Source organism: Mytilus edulis, chromosome 9, assembly GCF_963676685.1.
Source record: "Mytilus edulis chromosome 9, xbMytEdul2.2, whole genome shotgun sequence".
In the NCBI taxonomy this organism is placed as follows: Eukaryota; Metazoa; Mollusca; class Bivalvia; order Mytilida; family Mytilidae; genus Mytilus; species Mytilus edulis.
The window spans coordinates 9,288,433-9,308,309 of NC_092352.1; the positions used below are offsets into that span (position 1 = coordinate 9,288,433).

Sequence of the window (19,877 nt, forward strand, 5' to 3'; positions counted from 1 at the left end):
ACTACACGAGGGTATACTGTGTTGACATGAATTATCATTGATATGTGCATACTTATAAATTGTTTACAAAACAACATTTTTGAAATACTAAGGGTTATCTGCATCAGGCATAGATTACCTTAGCTGTATTTGTCAAAACTGTTAGGAATTTTTGGTCTTCAATGTTTTTCAATTTCGTACTTTATTTGGCCTTTAAACTTTTTTTTATTCTAGCGTCACTGATGATTCTTTTGTAGACGAAACGCGCGTCTTTCGCAAATACAAAATTTCAATTCTATTATCTATGATGACGTTTATATATACACATTTATTGCTAGAAGCTATGGTATGGCAAAAATGTATGAAACTGCAACATTTTCATGCAGGAGAAAATATTTTTTATCATAGTTGTAATCCATAACGTGTGATTCATTTCTCCCTCTAATTACTACAGGAACACTTGCCATGACTCCTGATATTAAGGAGATCGTGTTCCTTAAAAGATGTTTAGTTAACTAAAATACACAACAGCATAAAACTACTAAATTTCCTCTCTTTTTTTGGCAAGGAATATGAGTACAAAAATATAATTCCAAAAATCTCTTTTGACGAATTTTGTTGAAGTTTGCATTGTAAAGTTTTGTGTGATTTGTGTATCAAACAACTTGGTTGAGTGGTGTTTTTAGAGGGAAGGGGAGTGGTTGTCTTCTATCTTAATTTTGTCTTTTCTCGGAAATCCTTACAATCCCACTATTTCAGTCTATTTTGTAACCTTCAAAAATGTTAAATAAAAAATCCCTTTAAAGACAATTTATTCCTTTCTGGTATCCCTTTAGGAATGTTAATGATTTTATAGGATTTTTCAGAATAAATTTTTTAATTTTTTAGTTAGTTTTGATATATCTTCAATACTGTTTCATTGATGTTCAATTTTGCAGGACGGTACTGTGGAAGTGTGCCACCATCCACACTGATATCAACAGACAGTCGTCTATGGTTGGAGTTCAGATCAAGTAAAGGAGTCGGGAAAGGATTCAATGCACAGTACGAAGGTATCAAGTTAATAGAAATTGACAATGAGGGTCGGTTGAAAACAAAACTTTACGACAAAAGAGATGATTTCAGCTTTCCAATTGTGAACTTTCCATTTCTAAGTAGCAACATTCCAGCAGCACCTGCATACGGGGTATATATCTCCCAATTGATACGATATTCCCGTGCTTGCATTTCCTATCATGATTTTCTTGATAGAGGGTTGCTGCTCACAAGGAAGCTATTAAACCAAGAGTTCCAAATGGTGAAGTTGAAATCATCCCTTCGTAAATTTTACGGACGCCATCACGAGTTGGTTGACCGTTATGGAATAACCGTATCACACATGATATCGGATATGTCATAACTACAATCCCCTTCCCTTTCCTGAATGTGACCTACCGAATTAGACTATTTACCGGATTTGTTATCACATAAGCAACACGACGGGTGCCGCATGTGGAGCAGGATCTGCTTACCCTTCCGGAGCACCTGAGATCACCCCTAGTTTTTGGTGGGGTTCGTGTTGTTTACCCTTTGGTATCTTTCGTCCCTCTTTTAATAAAGTTGAAATAAATATCCCTTTGAATGAGTAGCTTCTAAAATAAAGATTAAAGATTAAATGTTGTATAAGATGACATTGTTCATTATGAAAGAGGGACGAACGATGCCAGTGGGACAGTCAAACTCATAAATCGAAAATAAACTGATAACGCCATGGCTAAAAATGAAAAAGACAAACAGACAAACAATAGTACACATGACACAACATAGAAAAACTAAAGAATAAGCAACACGAACCCCACCACAAAACTAGAGGTGATATAACTTTTTTGATCTTTACTTTTGAATAAAGATTTTAATATGAATAAACTTCATAAGTAGACTACCAACATGTCTGAAAGATATCTAAACACGAAAACTTAATTTTACGAAAAATATCACAGGTGTTTCCATGATAAATCTTGCATTATGTAATAAAGCATGATTTGGTAACCTAGATAAACGTGTTATAGAATAAATGAGGCAAATGAGAATGCTATAGGTCTTTCCATTGACCATTGTTGAATAAGACCATACAATATTAAACAAAAATACATGTGTGATTGGAACTCATTTATGGAGACTAAAAGATCAAAAGTTGTTTATTCTTTTAAAATTAGTATGTTGTATACGCACGTAGTATGTTTCTATTTTCTTCAAGATTCTGCGCTGATACTTGATTTTTTGTTCCATTTGTCATGCATCTTTTGTATTTATTTCCTGTTTTTTTTTCTATATAAATTTTCGTGTTCTTATTTTAAGGGTTCCTTCAGTTTTTTTTTTCTGTTTGATGTTTTTCCCTCAGTTTTGGTTTGTAACCGGATTTATTTCAGTCAAATCTATTTATGACAATTGAACATCTGTATAGTTGACAGGGTAGTATTTCCTGGCCCATAAGGGATAGTGATAGCCTTTTAAGGATTTTCACCACTTCCTAGCACTTCCAAAAATTCTACATACACAGTTAACTGAAGTACTTTCCTTATACTTATCAGAAATAAATTTGAATATGTATCATGACCGTTTAATATTTTTGATATTTTTAAAAACCTAAGGATGTTAGTGCTTTTAGGTCTTTTATCATGCAGTGAATACAAAATTCAAAAAAAATCTCATATATTCATTTCACCTGTATGTAAAATTATTTTATACTTTTCTACACCTGATTCATCCCTAGGGCAGTTTGGGAAAGTATGTTCAGTTGATAGTGTAGTTTGTCCAATCGCAATATTCAGATATATTGACCTAAGTAGGGTACACAAAAGAGCAACTTAAATTCTGGAATGTAAATACCACCGTGCTACCTGTACTATTGCCTTTATTTAGAGGACTTTTTATTATTTTGGTATCTGACTTCGTTCTCATATAGTATATGATGAAAATGAAACTTATCAACAATATCGCTACTTAAAATTGAATGTTTATCAAATGGTTTTGAACTATTGAATATTAATTCCTATCATACTTACACTTTTATTGGAAAAAAAGACCAAGCTTTTTTTTCAGTTTTGAATTAAACTTCATTAGTGTTTCTTAGTTATAAGGAACTGTTATTAAGGAGTTATATTGGGGTGTTTACTTGTATTGATTATCAAATAATGAACTTAACATGTATCCATAACTATTTTACCGGTGAAAATAGAATTCCTGATGGAACAAGTGTTTAAAAAAACTAACTCATTAAATGTATATCAAGATATAAATCTGTTGCTGTAATTAGTAACTAATGAAACATACATCATTATGTAAAGATTAAGTTGCTATCCTGTTAAGTAAAGCGTCGTACTGCTTTGGAGTGCCTCTAGGTATTTTATGTACAGTAAAACTCATCAAAATAATGGAATATTTATTATGCCTTCTATCAATTGTACAACCTTTCCCACTTTCTATTGTATGATAAACTGGTTGATACAGAGTTCTGGTTTGATAAAATGGTTAAGCAGAGTTTGTGGTTTGATAAAACGTTGATCAGGGAGTTGTGATTACCTCTGGATCATTCATCACAGCTAGTATTGTATTAGTTTTTTTACTCTTTCATGGGAACTAAAGGATAATGCATGACTACCCTGTGGTCAGTTTAAACACCAGTCTCAACTTTGCTTTCATTGTTAAAGATTGAACTACAGTACTAAACATGATATACGGGAATGTTTACAACGCAAGACTTTACGTTTCTCGAACAGTTTGGTGAAGCATCAAACATTATAGTTCCAAAACTGAAATAAATCCCAAAAGGAATTAGAGGTAAATGAAGGCAACAGCAGTATACCGCTGTTCGAAATTCATAAATCGATTAAGAGAAAACAAATCCGGGTTACAAACTTAAACCGAGTGAAACACATCAACTATTAGAGGAAAACAACGAAACAATAGAAACCCTGCAGCGCAAAAAACGACAATGCAAAAAAAAAACACACATATTTTTCTTCCGATTGGGATTGCACTGTCTTCAATGCAGTGGCTAACTATAAAATCTAATGCCAGATTCGTCTAGGTTTAATATTGCATCAGAAAATTTTGAGTTATAAATGAATCACTGAGAATTGGTAAAATGTATGTTATAAATCATGTTCATGCATGCCAACTATCACTATATGCGGTAGAGTTCCCCTCTTGAATGCTCCCAAATTGAAATTTTGAAAGAACAATTGTATCTTCAATTTTACAACAAATTATCAATGTAACCAGGATTTTACCATTGTAAAAGTATGAAAAAGCAAAAAATTAAATTTAAAATCCCCTTTAAGAGCCGTCTTTCACATTAAACCCCCATGAGTGTTTTACAATGTTGGCAGGCGTGCATTCGAATACGAATTACCATTGAATTGTAAAATGGTTAGTATCTAATATTTGGGTTTTATTTTAAGCTATATGCGGTGGAGAGATACTGAAAGACCGAGGAACGCTAACTAGTCCTAACTATCCCGATGATTATAAACCAAACAAAGAATGTGTGTGGAAAATCACAACAGAAGACGGTTTCTCTGTAGCACTAAAGTTCCAATCTTTTGAAGTAAGCCTATAGAATTTATTTTGTTTTCTCGATGTTTATCTTTCAAGCTAAAAGTAATTAAGAGGTTACATCAATGAGGCAACATCACAACGACAGAACCACTAAACGATTATTATTAGTCGTTTTAATTATAAACAACCTTACTTTGAGGGACGATTTTCATAAATAACAAATGAATTATAATATTACAAACAAAAGAAAGAAAGAATTGAAAAAAAAAGATAAATTAAAGCTAAACCTGTGTCGACATCTTTTTCATTTAGAGAAAGGAAACATCTCAGCTTGTTTTACGGGTTTTCATCTTTTCTTGATGTTAATAAAGGGGTATAATAGTAGGTAAATTGCAAGACAAAAATGTATACTGCTACCTTACTTATTATGATCTTTTATATATGAGTCTTTTATTGTTTTCAGATAGAAACACATGACAAATGTGTATATGATTACCTTGAGATCCGTGATGGACATGACGAAAACTCTCCAGAAATCGGACGTTACTGTGGTTACAAAATACCGGAGGATATCAAATCTTCAGGAAATAAACTTTACGTTAAATTTGTGTCTGATGGTTCCGTACAAAAGGCTGGCTTTGCTGCGTCGTTCGTTAAAGGTGAGAAACAAGATATATTGGTATATAAACAATTAAAAAGTAAAAATAAAACTTCATAAATTTTATGAGTTCGACTGTATTTACTTGATTAACCTTCGTAGGGAACATTCAAATATTTGAAAGCCAAGAACAGATAAGTTACAAAACACGTGAACGGAGTTTAATTTGGTAAAATGGTTCTTTAAATTATAACCAATTGCATATAAGGTCAATTTTGCCTATTTTCGAAAATGTATTAATAGATTACCAATACGTTAGTTATACAATTTTATGTTTTACTCGTAAACGTCATCAGATACCAGGTTTGTAATTCAGTTGGTCAAACACATGTGTTTTCTTCTGCCATCAGCCATCAGTCATTATGCTTGTCACTTGGTACGTGGCATTTTATACAGGCACAATTTTTTGAAAATATTCTAAAGTTCTTGCAAAATGCAATTTAACTAAACATATTACATTAATAATCAAAATCTTAATGATTCATATCCTGAATCAACAGCTAAGGAACAATCCGATCGAAATATACATAGTATATATAAGTTGAACATGATCATTTATTCAGTTCTGTTCGGCGCTAAAATGATCATGCGAATTGTATTACGCCAGGCCTAACTGACACAAAAAGGAAGTTGTGCCAGAATGCAAAAAGTGAAAAAAAAAATACCGATTTCTCAGGTAATTTCAAATCGAAAATTAAAAATGGCAAAATCAAAAGCTCATATACCTGGTGGATTAAACCTGGTTTTGTAGCTAGCAAAACCTCTCACTTGTACTTTAAGTCGCATAAAATTCCATGATATTGACAACATTTGAACAAAACAAACAGACATAATAAGTAAACATGTTAAAAATAAGGACAAAAGATTGTTTTGAACAAGGATAATGCAAGACTACTATCATCAGCCAACAGATACCAGGCTTATTATTTAGTATGATTTAGATGAGTATCGTCTTCAGTTATAACCAATCGAATACCAGGGCTTTAAAATAGGACATACACCGCACGTGTCGTCTGCTATAATTTTTATTGTATACCGTTCTTGTAATTTAGTACGCATGTTGTTTGCTATAGTAGTCAGGTATGAGGCTAATGATTAGAACGTCATTTGTCTATTATATACATTAAATACATATACCATTGGTCATTTGAATAACGTTACCCCGGTTTCAGCTAAGGAACACAAGTTTTGGAAACCAAAATGAACAAATGTCGGTCTTTGATTTAAATTTAGTTTTTTTAACCAATCATTTTGAGCGATAAAATCTGCAAACCATTCCATTTACGTATTTACAAAAAGAGATGGTAACACTTCTTTATTAATATGTGTTTCAGTCTTTAGTATGATATAGATGAAACTTTAAGTCGAATCAATAATCTTTTGAAGATTTTATTATCACTTAATCAAAAGTTTTAAATTAAACTTCCAATGTGGCAATGTTTATTTACTTTTTTGTGTTTCATTTGTATTTTTAACACTCGTAAGTAGCAGATTATAATTATTGGAAATATAGCAGTTATTTTGATTGGAATTGGGATTTTGAATTTTAAATATCAATAAGCATGCTATAAGTATATACTCTGGTCTGTTATTGTATATTTTAAATTAGCTTGAAAGGCTGTTAAAGCTTTTGGTGAAGACTGCTTACAAAAGAAAACATACGTTTATGTATATTTCTTTCTTTGAAAACCTATTTGTGTAATTTTGATACTCTGTAACTTCAGAGAAATATTTTTTCATCGTAAAAAGGATATTTTAAAAAGTAAAATCACTAAAATACTGAACTCCGAGGTAAATTCAAAACGGAAAGTCTCTTATCAAGTGGCAAAATCAAAAAATCAAACACGTCAAACGAATGGATAACAACTGTCATATACATGACTTGGTAAAGACATTCTCGTATGTAAAAAGATTTTTACAGAAAAAGTATAAAATTGTAAAAATCGTAATTTCGTTTTCCTAATAACGAAATATGTGATAACCTTTTCGTAATCGAGAATGTCAAAGTTTGTAGATTTACAAAAGGACGAGAGTTTTTTTCTTCTCGTTTATTAGTTTGTTTGTTAAAACATTAGACATATTCATCTAAGATAACACCATAAAAACTTTCAAAATCTTTTTATCGAAAACTAAGTGTATTGATGGGATCTTTAATCGAAAACTAAGTGTATTGATGAAATCTTTTTATCGAAAACTAAATGTATTGATGGGATGTTTTTATCGAAAACTAAGTGTATTGATGGGATCTTTTTATCGAAAACTAAGTGTATTGATGGGTTCTTTTTATCGAAAACTAAGTGTATTGATGGGATCTTTTTATCGAAAACTAAGTGTATTGATGGGATTTTTGGAAAGAAGAATCTTTACTATTAATCTTTTGTTTAACTTTATTGCATGGCATTGACATACAATAAATTTCTCTTTTGCATGTTTATGAATAACTGAATATGTAGAATGTGATCATTTACTTCAATAAAATTTGAAACGGGACTTTTTTACTTTTAAGTAGATGTGTATTGACAAAATGTTGCTATGAATACAATGAGTAAAAGAACATTGAAACGATTGATTCATGATAGAGCAACCCGAGTTAACATTGTAATATATTACTCAGTCTGCAGTTTTCTAGTTGGTATCTTCCTGAAAAAAGAATAATATGGTTTATATAATACTGATGCTAATCATAGGAAGTTTGTTGGTGATTATCATGTCCAATCAGTCTCGATTGTCACGTGTGTTACTTTTGATTCCTGATCTCTTGTACTTCCAAGACCATTCTTTGATCCTTTATGTTGAATTTCTCACAAAATATTGTTGGGCGAATGATAATTCATGTAATACGTACTTTTGCTTAAGGATTATATCTCCTCTTAGTAGTTGTAATGATATAAAAAGTTTAATGACGTATGCTTAATGAATGAACATAATATGTTGCATTCGAAGTGCTTTCCTGAATTTACCTTCATCAGGATTGCTCAATCCCAAGATATTCAAGGTTGTTTGAATAGTGGAATACATGAGGAGCTATTCAAACGAAAGAGACATAAAAAATTAATCAAATCCATCTTAAAGTTAACTATATCTGAGGCTATTTGGGCTGTATCGCTTTGAAATTGTTTTAATCATTTTATGTAATGGTGGACATTTGAGCCCTGCTCTCTTGCAAATGAAAACCTCTTTTCAACACTGCAGATAATTCGCTTGACTGTTTTACTGTCACGACTAGAGTCTCTGATTTTTTTTAATTTGAGAGGTCATGTGTAACACTTCGGAAGAACTTTTCAAAAATACCAGGCTTATTATACCCCCGCTTTGAAAAAAGGGGGGGTATACTGTTTTACCTCTGTCTGTCCATCACTCCATCGATCCGACAGTCCGTCCGTCCCATGAATATTTTCGTCGCATTTTTCTCAGGAACTACTTGACAAGGATTTCTGAAAGGAGTAGTTCCGGTAAGGGCCGATTTTGGCCCCAAATTTCAGGTTCATCTAACGCAAGATTTTGGACATTTTTTAAACACTTAAGTGTCTATTTCAATTGAATCAATTAGTTTATGTAAACGATTTAAACTGATTTAGTATTTAAAAACGCTCCGATTCAAGCTTAAATATAAAAAATCTATCAAATATGCCCAAAAAGTCACTATTCAGTTGTTTTTTGTCAAAAATGAAAGTAGCCACATCTGTGTCCATCCTCAACCTTTATATATGTTATGTGTTATCATCAAATACAACTTACATTTCAATATTATGAATGAACACGAATGCGACCACTTTCATATAAGACGAAAATCGTCTAAAATTAAAATGAAATGCTAAAATTGTGAAGATTTCAGTAATTTAGCATTACTTAATGATGCTAGTACCCGATATATGTGCATTGTATTGTCAAAAACAGCATATATTTATGTAGCAGAAGCATTCTACTTTCCAAAAAATAACTAAAAGATTACATTTTCACAATTTTGTAAAACTGCTATATTTTGGGGCCAAAAAGGGGTCTTACTGAACCTACTCCTTTGGTTTCGGGGTTTATATTAGTTAGTTATACCGTTTGGTGCGTTTTCAGATTCATCACTCAACAACTCAAGTTAACCGAACACTTGTATCATTTTACACATAATAGTCATGCTGAAAATTTTCGTCACATTTTTCTAATGAACTACTTGACACGGATTTCTGAAATTTGGTTTCAGGGTTTATATTAGTCAGCTACACCGTGTGATGCATTTACGGACACATCACTCAACAATTTCCTGTTTACCGAACACTTGTATCATTTTACACATAATAGTCAAGTTGAAAATTTTCGTCACATTTTCTCAGGAACTACTTGACAATGATTTCTGAGATTTGGTTTCAGGGTTTATATTAGTCAGCTATACGTGATGCGTTTTCGGATACATCACTCAAAAACTTCCAGTTTACCGAAATATTTCGGCGGGGCTATCATCAGTGAGCAATAGCTCGCAGTTTTACTTGTGTTTTTTTTTATATTAGACGTGTGTTTTTGCTGCAAAAGATCGATCAGCAACACGTTAATTGAAAAACTTAAAAGAACAAGTAAAGCACGAACATGACGAGCACTGAGAACACAACATTCCGAAAAGTTGTGTCACATACAACGAACGCAACAGTAAAGTACCTGGCATGTAGGGTCAATTTATTTTACAGGTTAAGCTTGCCGATTTATATGACTTTTGATTCCTGCGTTTTTCCAAAAAGTATCATGATCATTGTTTTTTAAGTTACCAATTATCATCGCCAGATATAAAATCTTTAACTTACAACCAGAAAATTATCAGAACAAATTACCAGTAAGGTTCCTTTTGTTATAGTTTACTATTATTGTTTAATTTTGATGAGGTTATGATAAACCACGTAGAATGATACACATACACACACAAAAAAACAGTATTAGACATAAAACAAAAACAAATTCTACATATATTCAAAGTTTGCTTTTAGAAAAATTGGAATGTTAAACATTGCTGAAGCTGTTCATCAGGCTTTACGAATTTCTCAGACGCTGAAAAATATTTTTCTAATATCAACATAATATGTGTGGAATGTTATGTACAAAACGCATTGATTGAAGATAACCTGCCTGATTTTTTTTTACGAATTATCGGTATTAAATATATGAAGCATTAAAGGTCGTGACTGTTATACTAAATGGATAATTTATCATAATTATGTAATAGCACGATATTTTGATATTATTATCACCTTTTTATCTTTCATATTCAAAAATAATTAGAAAAAAATTAATTTATCATCATTATGAAGGACACATTATTAAAAATATAGTTAATACATTCGACATTGAAAACGTACTTCACCTTTACTTCAAGTCCATGCAAGCCCACGTACGCATCCGGTGATATTTTCAAAATTACAGACGAAACGAATGCTGAACTAAAACAGAGGTGAAAGATACACAGGGAGCATTAGTTATGATTTTACTTTATCAAATACTAGTTTATCAGTACTTTTATACCAATACGGATACTTTTTTCCTTTTGCATTTTTGGATTAAAGAATATAGTTAGCAAGTCCTCTTTTTTTATGTATTTTTTCGGGGTTTTTTTCACCAATTATACAAGACCCGTTTCCTATGAGCAGCTTAATTACTCTTAGCTTGCTTTCAGTAAGTGCAAGCATTCTTTAATACGGAATTGCATATAATTGGGTGGGTTTTTTTCTCGCGCACATTTTTTATATCTATGTATTATAGCGTCATCAAAAAGTTAACTGTCAGGTTTTGTTGTAAAATGTTTTATTTTCCATTTGTTATAATGAAAAAAGTAAAATCACAAAAGTACTGAACTTAGAGGAAAATCAATTCGGAAAGTCCATAATCACATGGCAAAATCAAATAACAAAACACATCAAAAACGAATGGATAAGAACTGTCATATTCCTGACTTGGTGCAGGCATTTTCAAATGTAGAAAATGGTGGATTAAACCTGGTTTTATAGCGCTAACCCTCTCACTTTGATGACAGTCTCATCAAATTCCGTTATATTTACATTGATGCGTTAACTAAACAGACACAATAAATAAAATAGTCAGAATATGGGTACATCAGTCATCATCGTATAACAATTTTAAAAGGAATAATTTAACCGAACACAAAAACATCTATCTACAAACACATTCATTGATTTCTGTGTGAAGTCAAAAATTTGTATACATCACATAGATTTGTCGTTCAATGTGCATACAAACAATTTTAAAATTTACCTAGGCAATGTTAGCATACAGGGTTAAAAAATCAAAAGTATGTAAGAATAAATTTCAGAAATAGACCGAGATTTAAACTAGTTTAAAAGTTGTATATAGAATTTATAAGAATCCACAAATAGTTAATTCCACTACTGCAATGCCTTATGGTTTTTACTGCGACTTTGGATTTCTTTCTGATCATTGTGACGTAAACCCAAGTCCTATATTCATCTTTATTTTTCAGTCCTAACTCGTGTATGATTAATGAAATTTTTGTAACTTTAAGTATGATGAAGCTTGAAAGCAAATCACAATAGTGATAAAATATGATGTTAATTTTTCCTCATTTTGATTGATTTTATCCTTTATCTGTGTTTTTATAGAATATGATGAATGTGCCACTGATGACCATGGCTGTGGACACATTTGTGTAAACACATTGGGAAGCTATAAATGCGAATGTAAAATCGGTTACGAATTACATAGTGATGGAAAGAAATGTGAAGGTATGTCATAGCTAATATACCAGTTTAGTCAGTAGACAAGAGGGGCCATTTGATAGTGATCGTTCATGTGCATGTAATATAACCGATTATATATTCAGTTCCCTGTTAAATTTTCTTCAAAGACTACGGAACATCTCCTTTGTTCAATATTCAAAAAATTTCAATATAGATCATATATGTTTCTACAGTAGACAATTTATATTTTGAATTGATTGTACTTATATCAATTTATGAATACATATCCCTCAATTGGATGTATATGTTCGGGCTTACATTTACGGCATGCTATGATGTATATATGAAATAATTATATTGTTGACTGTAAACGGTTGCTGGATAGGTATGTTTCAAAAGTCTGCTTAAATGATACACACTCTAATACACGAACAGTGATTTATATTTTTGTTCACCAATTTTTGTTTGTTTTAGGGATTGTTTTAATTTTGGCTGTTAAGCATGTGGGATATATCTCTATTAGTTTGTTTTTAATTTTTAATAAACCCATGTGATTATTTGAAGAAAAAATAATTTCCAACTTTCTATATAAATGTTTGAATTTATTATTACATTCTAATTTTAAATTGATGTTTTTTTTGTTTTTTTTGTAGATGCTTGTGGTGGTTATATCGATTTATCCAATGGTACAATACAGAGTCCATCATTCCCAGATTTATACCCACCCAATAAGAATTGTGTTTGGCAAATTGTAGCACCGGACCAATACCGTATAACACTTAACTTAACTCATTTCGATATGGAAGGAAACAATGTTAGTACACATAGCCTGGTAATGTTTTTAATACTTTATGCTTGATTTCCTGCTAAACCTGCTTCGTTTGCTGCTTGGAAAGGTAAAAAAACGTTAGTTGTCCTGCCTGTTTGGTACTTACAAATAATAAAATTCTCCGTCAGTAGAGAAAAAAACTGAAATATTTTCACTTAGAAACATATGCTTAATGAATGCATATACTTGCTTCGTAAGCTTATGAGTTTTGCAAATAAATAGTTAGGTTAATTCTTGTTCAAAGGGATGTGGTCATTACAAAAATATGCATGTTAACATTAGAGAATCATTTGTTTCGATGTATTAACATAAAAATTATCATTTCTTTTATTTCTTATTTCTTCAAAGTGTATATCAAGATCAGACAATGCTCAGTCTTTATTGCTCAGTCTTTATTGATGAATGTATTCCGGCTTACTCTGTCGACGTGCTCATTCTGTTTGCAGGTCTTACGATTTCCTCATGTTTTTTTTTATTGGTTTCTATGTTTACAATTTATGAGTTTGAGCATCGGTCAATCTGCAGTTATCTTTGTTTTACTGTAAATGTAATGATGTGTGTAATGTGTCTACCCTTTCGGAGCTGATGAAATAAGAACAATTGATATTAAACGCAGATCTATTTCCACCAGGTTAAGTTCTAAGTGATTTCGGTTTATGGAATGTTTATTGTTTGTTCATACATTTCTCTGGTTGCTTTATTTATTGTTCTTCAACCTTCCAAAACTAAATATCGCTCAAGTCTCAAAAAAAACATCTTCTTTCATATTCATTGTAAAACATTATAGATCTACCAAAAATGTCACGTTCTGTGTAAATGACAGATAGTATACTGTTAACAAAAAGTCACTGAAGTTGAAAAACATCATTAAAGTAGCTGCACTTGATCAAGTACTAGATATTTTCTCTATCATCTAGGTATTAGTACAACATAAATTTTACTTCATTTCATACTAAATGACATACAATATGAAAACATTGTGCCATTGCGAAAACTAAAAAGTGTAATTATGTTGCATATAATTTACTATAGATAAGAATTAATAGAATTTACCAATTATATCAGATGAAAAAAATTATATTATCACGGAATTCTATATTCGAATCAGGTATGTGTAAATATTAATCTGAAAACTCTAGGTAAACAATTTATTGGTCAAAGATGTATTACAATAATGTTAGAATGAAAATGTAGCAAAGTAAAGAGCAAACAATTAAATTTATTTGGTTATCATATTTTGACAATACTAAAATTACTAGTATATAACATTCGAAACATTCATTTTCCAGCAAGAATGTGAGTATGATTCAGTGCGAGTAAGTAGTGGAGTAGGGGCAGAAGCCACAGTTCATGGTATCTTTTGTGGATCGCTTCTTCCAGTTCCAATAACATCAGATGGTAACACACTCAGGATAGAATTCAACTCCGACAACTCCGTACAGAAAACTGGATTCAAAGCTCTTTTCTCAACAGGTTCGTCCAGTCAATGTTAATATGAAAAATAAACCTAGAGATGAAACGTAGTTAATTTGAGCGAGTAAATGTGTCGATTCCAAATGACATAACACAAGGACGAATATTTGTGATAGCCCCTATATATTTTTAACTGGAAGTGGGTTGGTAATCATGTCGATTTTTTTAGAAATCCCTTCGTAAAACACCCATGCGATGTTATTCAAGAACAAAACTTAATACTCCTATTTTCATGTTGTTCTTACACCTCTCTTTTACCAATATCATTGATGTTCCTTTATGACTTTGTATATTAATCATTCCTTTCAATTATTGCCAACATTATAATGGATGGTCGTGGGCAAATAAAAAAAACGTTTTACATAGCTCTGTACCGGTATTTGATTTGGTTTGAAGTATGATGTATACATGATTCATTTGATAGTAAGTTTTTGCAATACACATTTTGTCAAGCCCTTGTTTCTGGACTGTCGATTAGTAAATTTGCAGGTCTATATGAGCTTACTAGTGGTCCCACGCCAGATAATGATTAAAGACTATTTGTTCATTTGTATCTGGGTTTTTTTTTCGTTGAACTACCTTCATGTGATAATTATATTTATGTATTCATATCAAGTGATTGTGGAATTCCTTTTCAGACAAAGATGAATGTGCAATCAATAGAGGAGGCTGCCAGCATATTTGTAAGAATACTGTTGGAAGTTATGAGTGCGCATGTCACAATGGCTACACCCTTCATGAGAACCAGCACGACTGTAAAGAAGGTGAATATAATACAAAATATTATTATTGACCTAAAGACATCAGATATTACGTACAGTTAGTATCAAGTTCCAGTATGCATTAAGGTTTATGTACCCTTCTGTACGAACTTTTCAAACTTCAATTGTATCAAAACTAAAGATATAATGAATAATAGAGATAGACCATTTTGTACATATTCCAAGGGGAAACTTGATGCAAAGCATTATCTTTTACTGTTCCATTGCATTTAATAGAAAAAGAGGACTTTGTGGCAAATAAATCAAGATTTTTATAGAAAATCCACAGCCTTTATCCTTGTACTCTCATATTTGGCAATTTGATAACTGATAGATATAGGATTATTGCATGCAGTGCTAGCATTGATTTCCTTAAAACAAGTTTATAAATGTAGTTATTGGTTAAGACAAGTATAAATATGGCCAAAATCAAGTACACCTTTTAGGGTGCGCTCGACTTTAGTGACTCAACACGAGGTGTTTTGGAATTTACAGGTTACTTAGAACTTTTTGTAAAAAATAAACACTAGCACATCATAGAAAATCAAGTGAGTAATTTATGTTTCAAATTTTATAACACAAATCTCTGTATTAAAGGCTGTGGATTTTCTATAAAAATCTTGATTTATTTGCCACAAAGTCCTCTTTTTCTATCAAATGCAATGAAACAGTAAAAAATAATGCTTTGCATCAAGTTTCCCCTTGGAACATGTACTAAATGGCCTATCTCTATTATTTATTATATCTTTAGTTTTGATACAATTGAGGTTTGAAAAATTCGTACAAAAATGGCTACAGAAGGGTTCATAAACCTTAAGTAAATTTACTTAATTTGTAGCTTTAAATAAAATCATCGAACTGTTTGTTATGCTCGCGTTTGTCGCAGAGTGATGCATTTTGAAGTACTTTAGCTCATTTATTAAAAATTTATAAGACTTCTAAGCTAATAGCTCAAGTATAAAAGTCTATTCTGAGTAACGATTCTAGCAAAATCATAGCCTCATGAAAACATGCATCTTGCTTTTTTACTATTAACAGGTGGATGTCAGCATAGAATTAATGATCCCGACGGTGAAATAAGTAGTCCCAACTGGCCGGACTTCTATCAGAGTAGGAAGGACTGTGTTTGGTATTTCAGAACAACACAAGGCCATCGAATTAAATTAGAGTTTAATCAGTTTGAGATCGAACCCCATCCCGAGTGTAACTACGATCATATAGAGATATTTGATGGAGACAGTAGTAATGCTAGGAGTTTAGGCAAATATTGCGGAAGTAAAACACCCAGACCGATCCTGTCCAGTGGCAATACTATGTTTATGTTATTCTACTCAGACGCTTCAGTCCAACGGAAAGGATTCCTTGCTCAATATTCTTCAGGTTACTACTGGTTTTTTTACAATTTTATTTGTAATGACACTTCCTAAATATATGTTTTATAGAAAAGAAGATGTGGTATGATTGCCAATGAGACAACTGTCCACAAGAGAATAAAATGACACAGACATTAACAACTGAAGGTCACCGTACCGCCTTCATCAATGAGCAAACCCATACCGCATAGTCAGCTATAATAGACCCCGATATGACAATGTAAAACAACGAGAAAACTAACGGCCCTATTTATATAAAGAAATGAGCGAAAAACAAATATGTAATACATAAACAAACAACAACCACTGAATTACAGGCTCCTGAATTCATTGGTACGCTGAAGATTTCTAATTGGTCGATTTTAAGATTGATATAGATAAAAAGAGGTGGTATGATTGTCAATTAGACACTATCCATCAAAGACCAATAGCGTGGATTGTAACAATTAAAAGGTTCTGTGTGACCATAAACAGTGAGTAAAGACGTATAGTCGTAGAATTCTATCAGTTCACAATTTTTTCAGGATAATGATTTATTTCGATAGAGATGTTTGTAAGGCACAACATGACAATGATTCATCCATTGAAGTTAACCGATATAGAAATGCATATATCAACATATTCTATTAAACGGTATGACAAGGGTCAATATAAGTTGCATATTTCATTTTAATATCTTATTTTTCTCACGTTGTATCCATCTGATCAACATTTCTCATAGTCTGAAGGAAATATATTTCAGTCTGTGGGTGTAGATTAATAGCACAAGAAACCCAGCAGTATTTGTACTCCCATGCTAAATTCGGAGACCAAAACTATGACAATAAAATGGAATGTGAATGGAGAATCAGAGCATCCAAAGGAAAACACGTTAAATTCTATTTTGTATCGTTTGAAATCGAAGATGAAAGTGAATGCGAGTAAGTATTTTCAAGTAATGAAACGGTAGGATGAGTTTCTTCTCTTTCTCCATGACATGTATTCCTGGAATAATTGCATAAGGTGCCATAGACCAAATTTGGAATCCAAATAGATTTCAAACATCATAAAAACCAACAGCCTTTACTTAAAATGTACTCATATAATTATCCTGTTGGTTTCTTAATTAATTTCGGTTTGCTCCTTTTCTCCTCTTCGTAAAATTGTTCTTCGCCTTGATTTGTTGCATGCTCTTGTTATGTAAGAAACTATAAAGAATTATACGACTCTTTTTTTTATTTGACTGCAAAAAGAAAAATGTTTTAGTCGATAAAAACATAATAATGATATTGTCAACGTTTTCCCATTCACTTTGTAAGGTTATCAAGCTGTATCGATGAAGAAAATGGAGAAAAAAACTTTCTCACAAATTTATTTTGATAACCAGTACAATGAGTACGACTGTTCTAAAAATGTTGACAAGCTTCAAATATTTATTTTTTGTAAGCTTTCACAGAATACTTACAGCTGACTTCTAGATCCGCAAATAGCATACTGTTTCTCCAACATTAACCAATATTCATAAGTGGTGTATTAATCTGCCTTTGTATATGTTTGTCGTTTAACTTTTTGTCTTTTTTGCTTTTGGTCTTGATATTGACTATCTTTTTGCTTTGATTTAGTTCATCCATGGCGTTTTCTTTCATTCATTTCTTTTTGTATCGTTGCCTTAATAAGTCATGAATGTATCCAAACCAAACAAAATATAAGAATTTAACTACAAGTTAACAATATCACAACTGGAAAAATGGGGGCAATTATAGAATATCACAACAGAACAACCTCAGATTTGCGATTCAAAGGACAATGCTAGAGTGAATAATAATCCAATAATAAATAAAACTTCTTGAAACCTGTCACATCTAGGAATAATCACCTAAACATATCATCTAGGAACAGTGTTATCCTACATTTTTATATGAATCAAAAAAGTTATCATTATCAGTTCGGCGTTAATTCAACATTTTCTTAAGAAAAAGCAACCTTGAAAGTGCAAAAATAAAAACAAAAGAGAGATAAGATTAACAAAACTATCAAATTACTATAATCACTTCACCATTTTTTGTTTTAAATGCAACTCGTCATTTTATGATAGCATATTTACCAAATCCTATTTCATCAGCTAAATCGCTTTAACATGTTACCCCCTTTTTGTACTTACCATGGCGTGGAGCATTTTTATTCATACTGATTTACATTTTATTTATATCGAAAGTCTTTGATGGCATTTTCCCTATAAGGATCACATTTATTTTTAAAAAATATACTGACTGAAGATGACGTAAATGTTGGTTAAATTGTAACGTATTTTACTGTGATGGAAAAATATATATGTAGAGAGAAAAGATATATGTTGAGGTAATCTTTTGACAGTGAAAGCTTATCATAGGTTTCTCCTTTTATCTTGTAACGAAAAAAGCATGTCGATTTCATAGACACATTGCTATGTTAAAAGATCAGGAAAATAACTGCAGAGTTAATTATGAAAAATATGCTTCTCACATGGCAGACAATTTATTTTTCTATTTATTGGCAACCTTCAAAGATAACAACATTTTCTTCCTGGATTCTCAAATTAACGTTGTTCTGTTTGTAGTAGGTAAAAGTATTCAAAACATGGCATTTATAGTGTAAGCTAATGGGATTCAAATATGTTTTGTTTTTGTGTTTTATTGTTTTTATCAGTGGGTAAACCCTAATGTTAATATGCAGTGTATTAAGATTTGATTCGTCTATATAGAAAAATTGTTTTATAAATGTCAATGAAATTATATTTTTTTTATTAACAGTTACGACAATGTAGAAATATTTGACGGCGCCTACGATAGAGACCGGCCTATTGCAAGTTATTGTGGAAGCAAGGTTTGTATATTTTCCGTTGGAATTATTGGTTGCTTTTATATTCAATAATTGTAATATCCCTCTGCTAAAAATATACCTTACAACAGAAATTGAAAAATAGTTCATAGACGATCACTGGCAATGTGTTTTGTTTAATTTCATTAAAAACTTCTTAATATTTATCTTGCTTTACTTCACTAATACCAAAATCTGATATTAAGTTCAGTTTTTTTTATTGATAAAGTATTGATTTATTTGTTCAATTAAAAAAAATTAATCAAAATGATGTACATGATGTATGTGTGTTTCTTTATTTCCCTAGAAACTATAAAACATGCTTTTTATATCAGTCAAATTTTCAGGTCTTACACACTCCTTCATTCTGCTTTACATTTCAAATTTGATCAATGCATAAGTTTTAACATGTAAAATATAGAATATCATTATGTAAAACAAATATAGAAATGATGTCAAGCATTACACATATTACCTTGTTTCTTCTAATTAGATTAGTTGGCTTCACATGGTCTTAATTATCCTATTAACTTTCATTTTCATGATCAGCTATATAATATGTTTCAGGTGAGCTCATCAAAGTGTTACATTTTATAATAATATCATAATAACATCAGGACGAGTAAGAAACGATCCTACTGGTTTAAACATACATCTTTTATGTGTTACATTTTATAATTATATCATAATAACGTAAGGACGAGTAAGAAAAGATCCTACTGGCTTAAACATACATATTTT

The 19,877-nt window shown here is 31.4% G+C and overlaps 1 protein-coding gene across 2 annotated transcripts in view; it reads left to right on the top strand.

Annotated features, from left to right (window-relative positions):
• LOC139489479 (tolloid-like protein 2) overlaps positions 1 to 19,877 on the top strand; it is a 44,861-nt gene that overhangs the window by 23,517 nt on the left and 1,467 nt on the right. Inside the window, exons 7-16 of one of the 2 annotated variants that reach the window (XM_071275913.1) lie at positions 918 to 1,031; positions 4,422 to 4,567; positions 4,982 to 5,177; positions 11,788 to 11,910; positions 12,519 to 12,679; positions 13,984 to 14,167; positions 14,806 to 14,931; positions 15,967 to 16,308; positions 17,044 to 17,221; positions 19,070 to 19,142. In XM_071275913.1, coding sequence (XP_071132014.1) covers positions 918 to 1,031; positions 4,422 to 4,567; positions 4,982 to 5,177; positions 11,788 to 11,910; positions 12,519 to 12,679; positions 13,984 to 14,167; positions 14,806 to 14,931; positions 15,967 to 16,308; positions 17,044 to 17,221; positions 19,070 to 19,142 — 1,643 coding nt within the window. Of the gene's footprint in view, positions 1 to 917; positions 1,032 to 4,421; positions 4,568 to 4,981; positions 5,178 to 11,787; positions 11,911 to 12,518; positions 12,698 to 13,983; positions 14,168 to 14,805; positions 14,932 to 15,966; positions 16,309 to 17,043; positions 17,222 to 19,069; positions 19,143 to 19,877 lie in introns of both variants that reach the window. The other variant, XM_071275912.1, reaches the window with a different exon arrangement.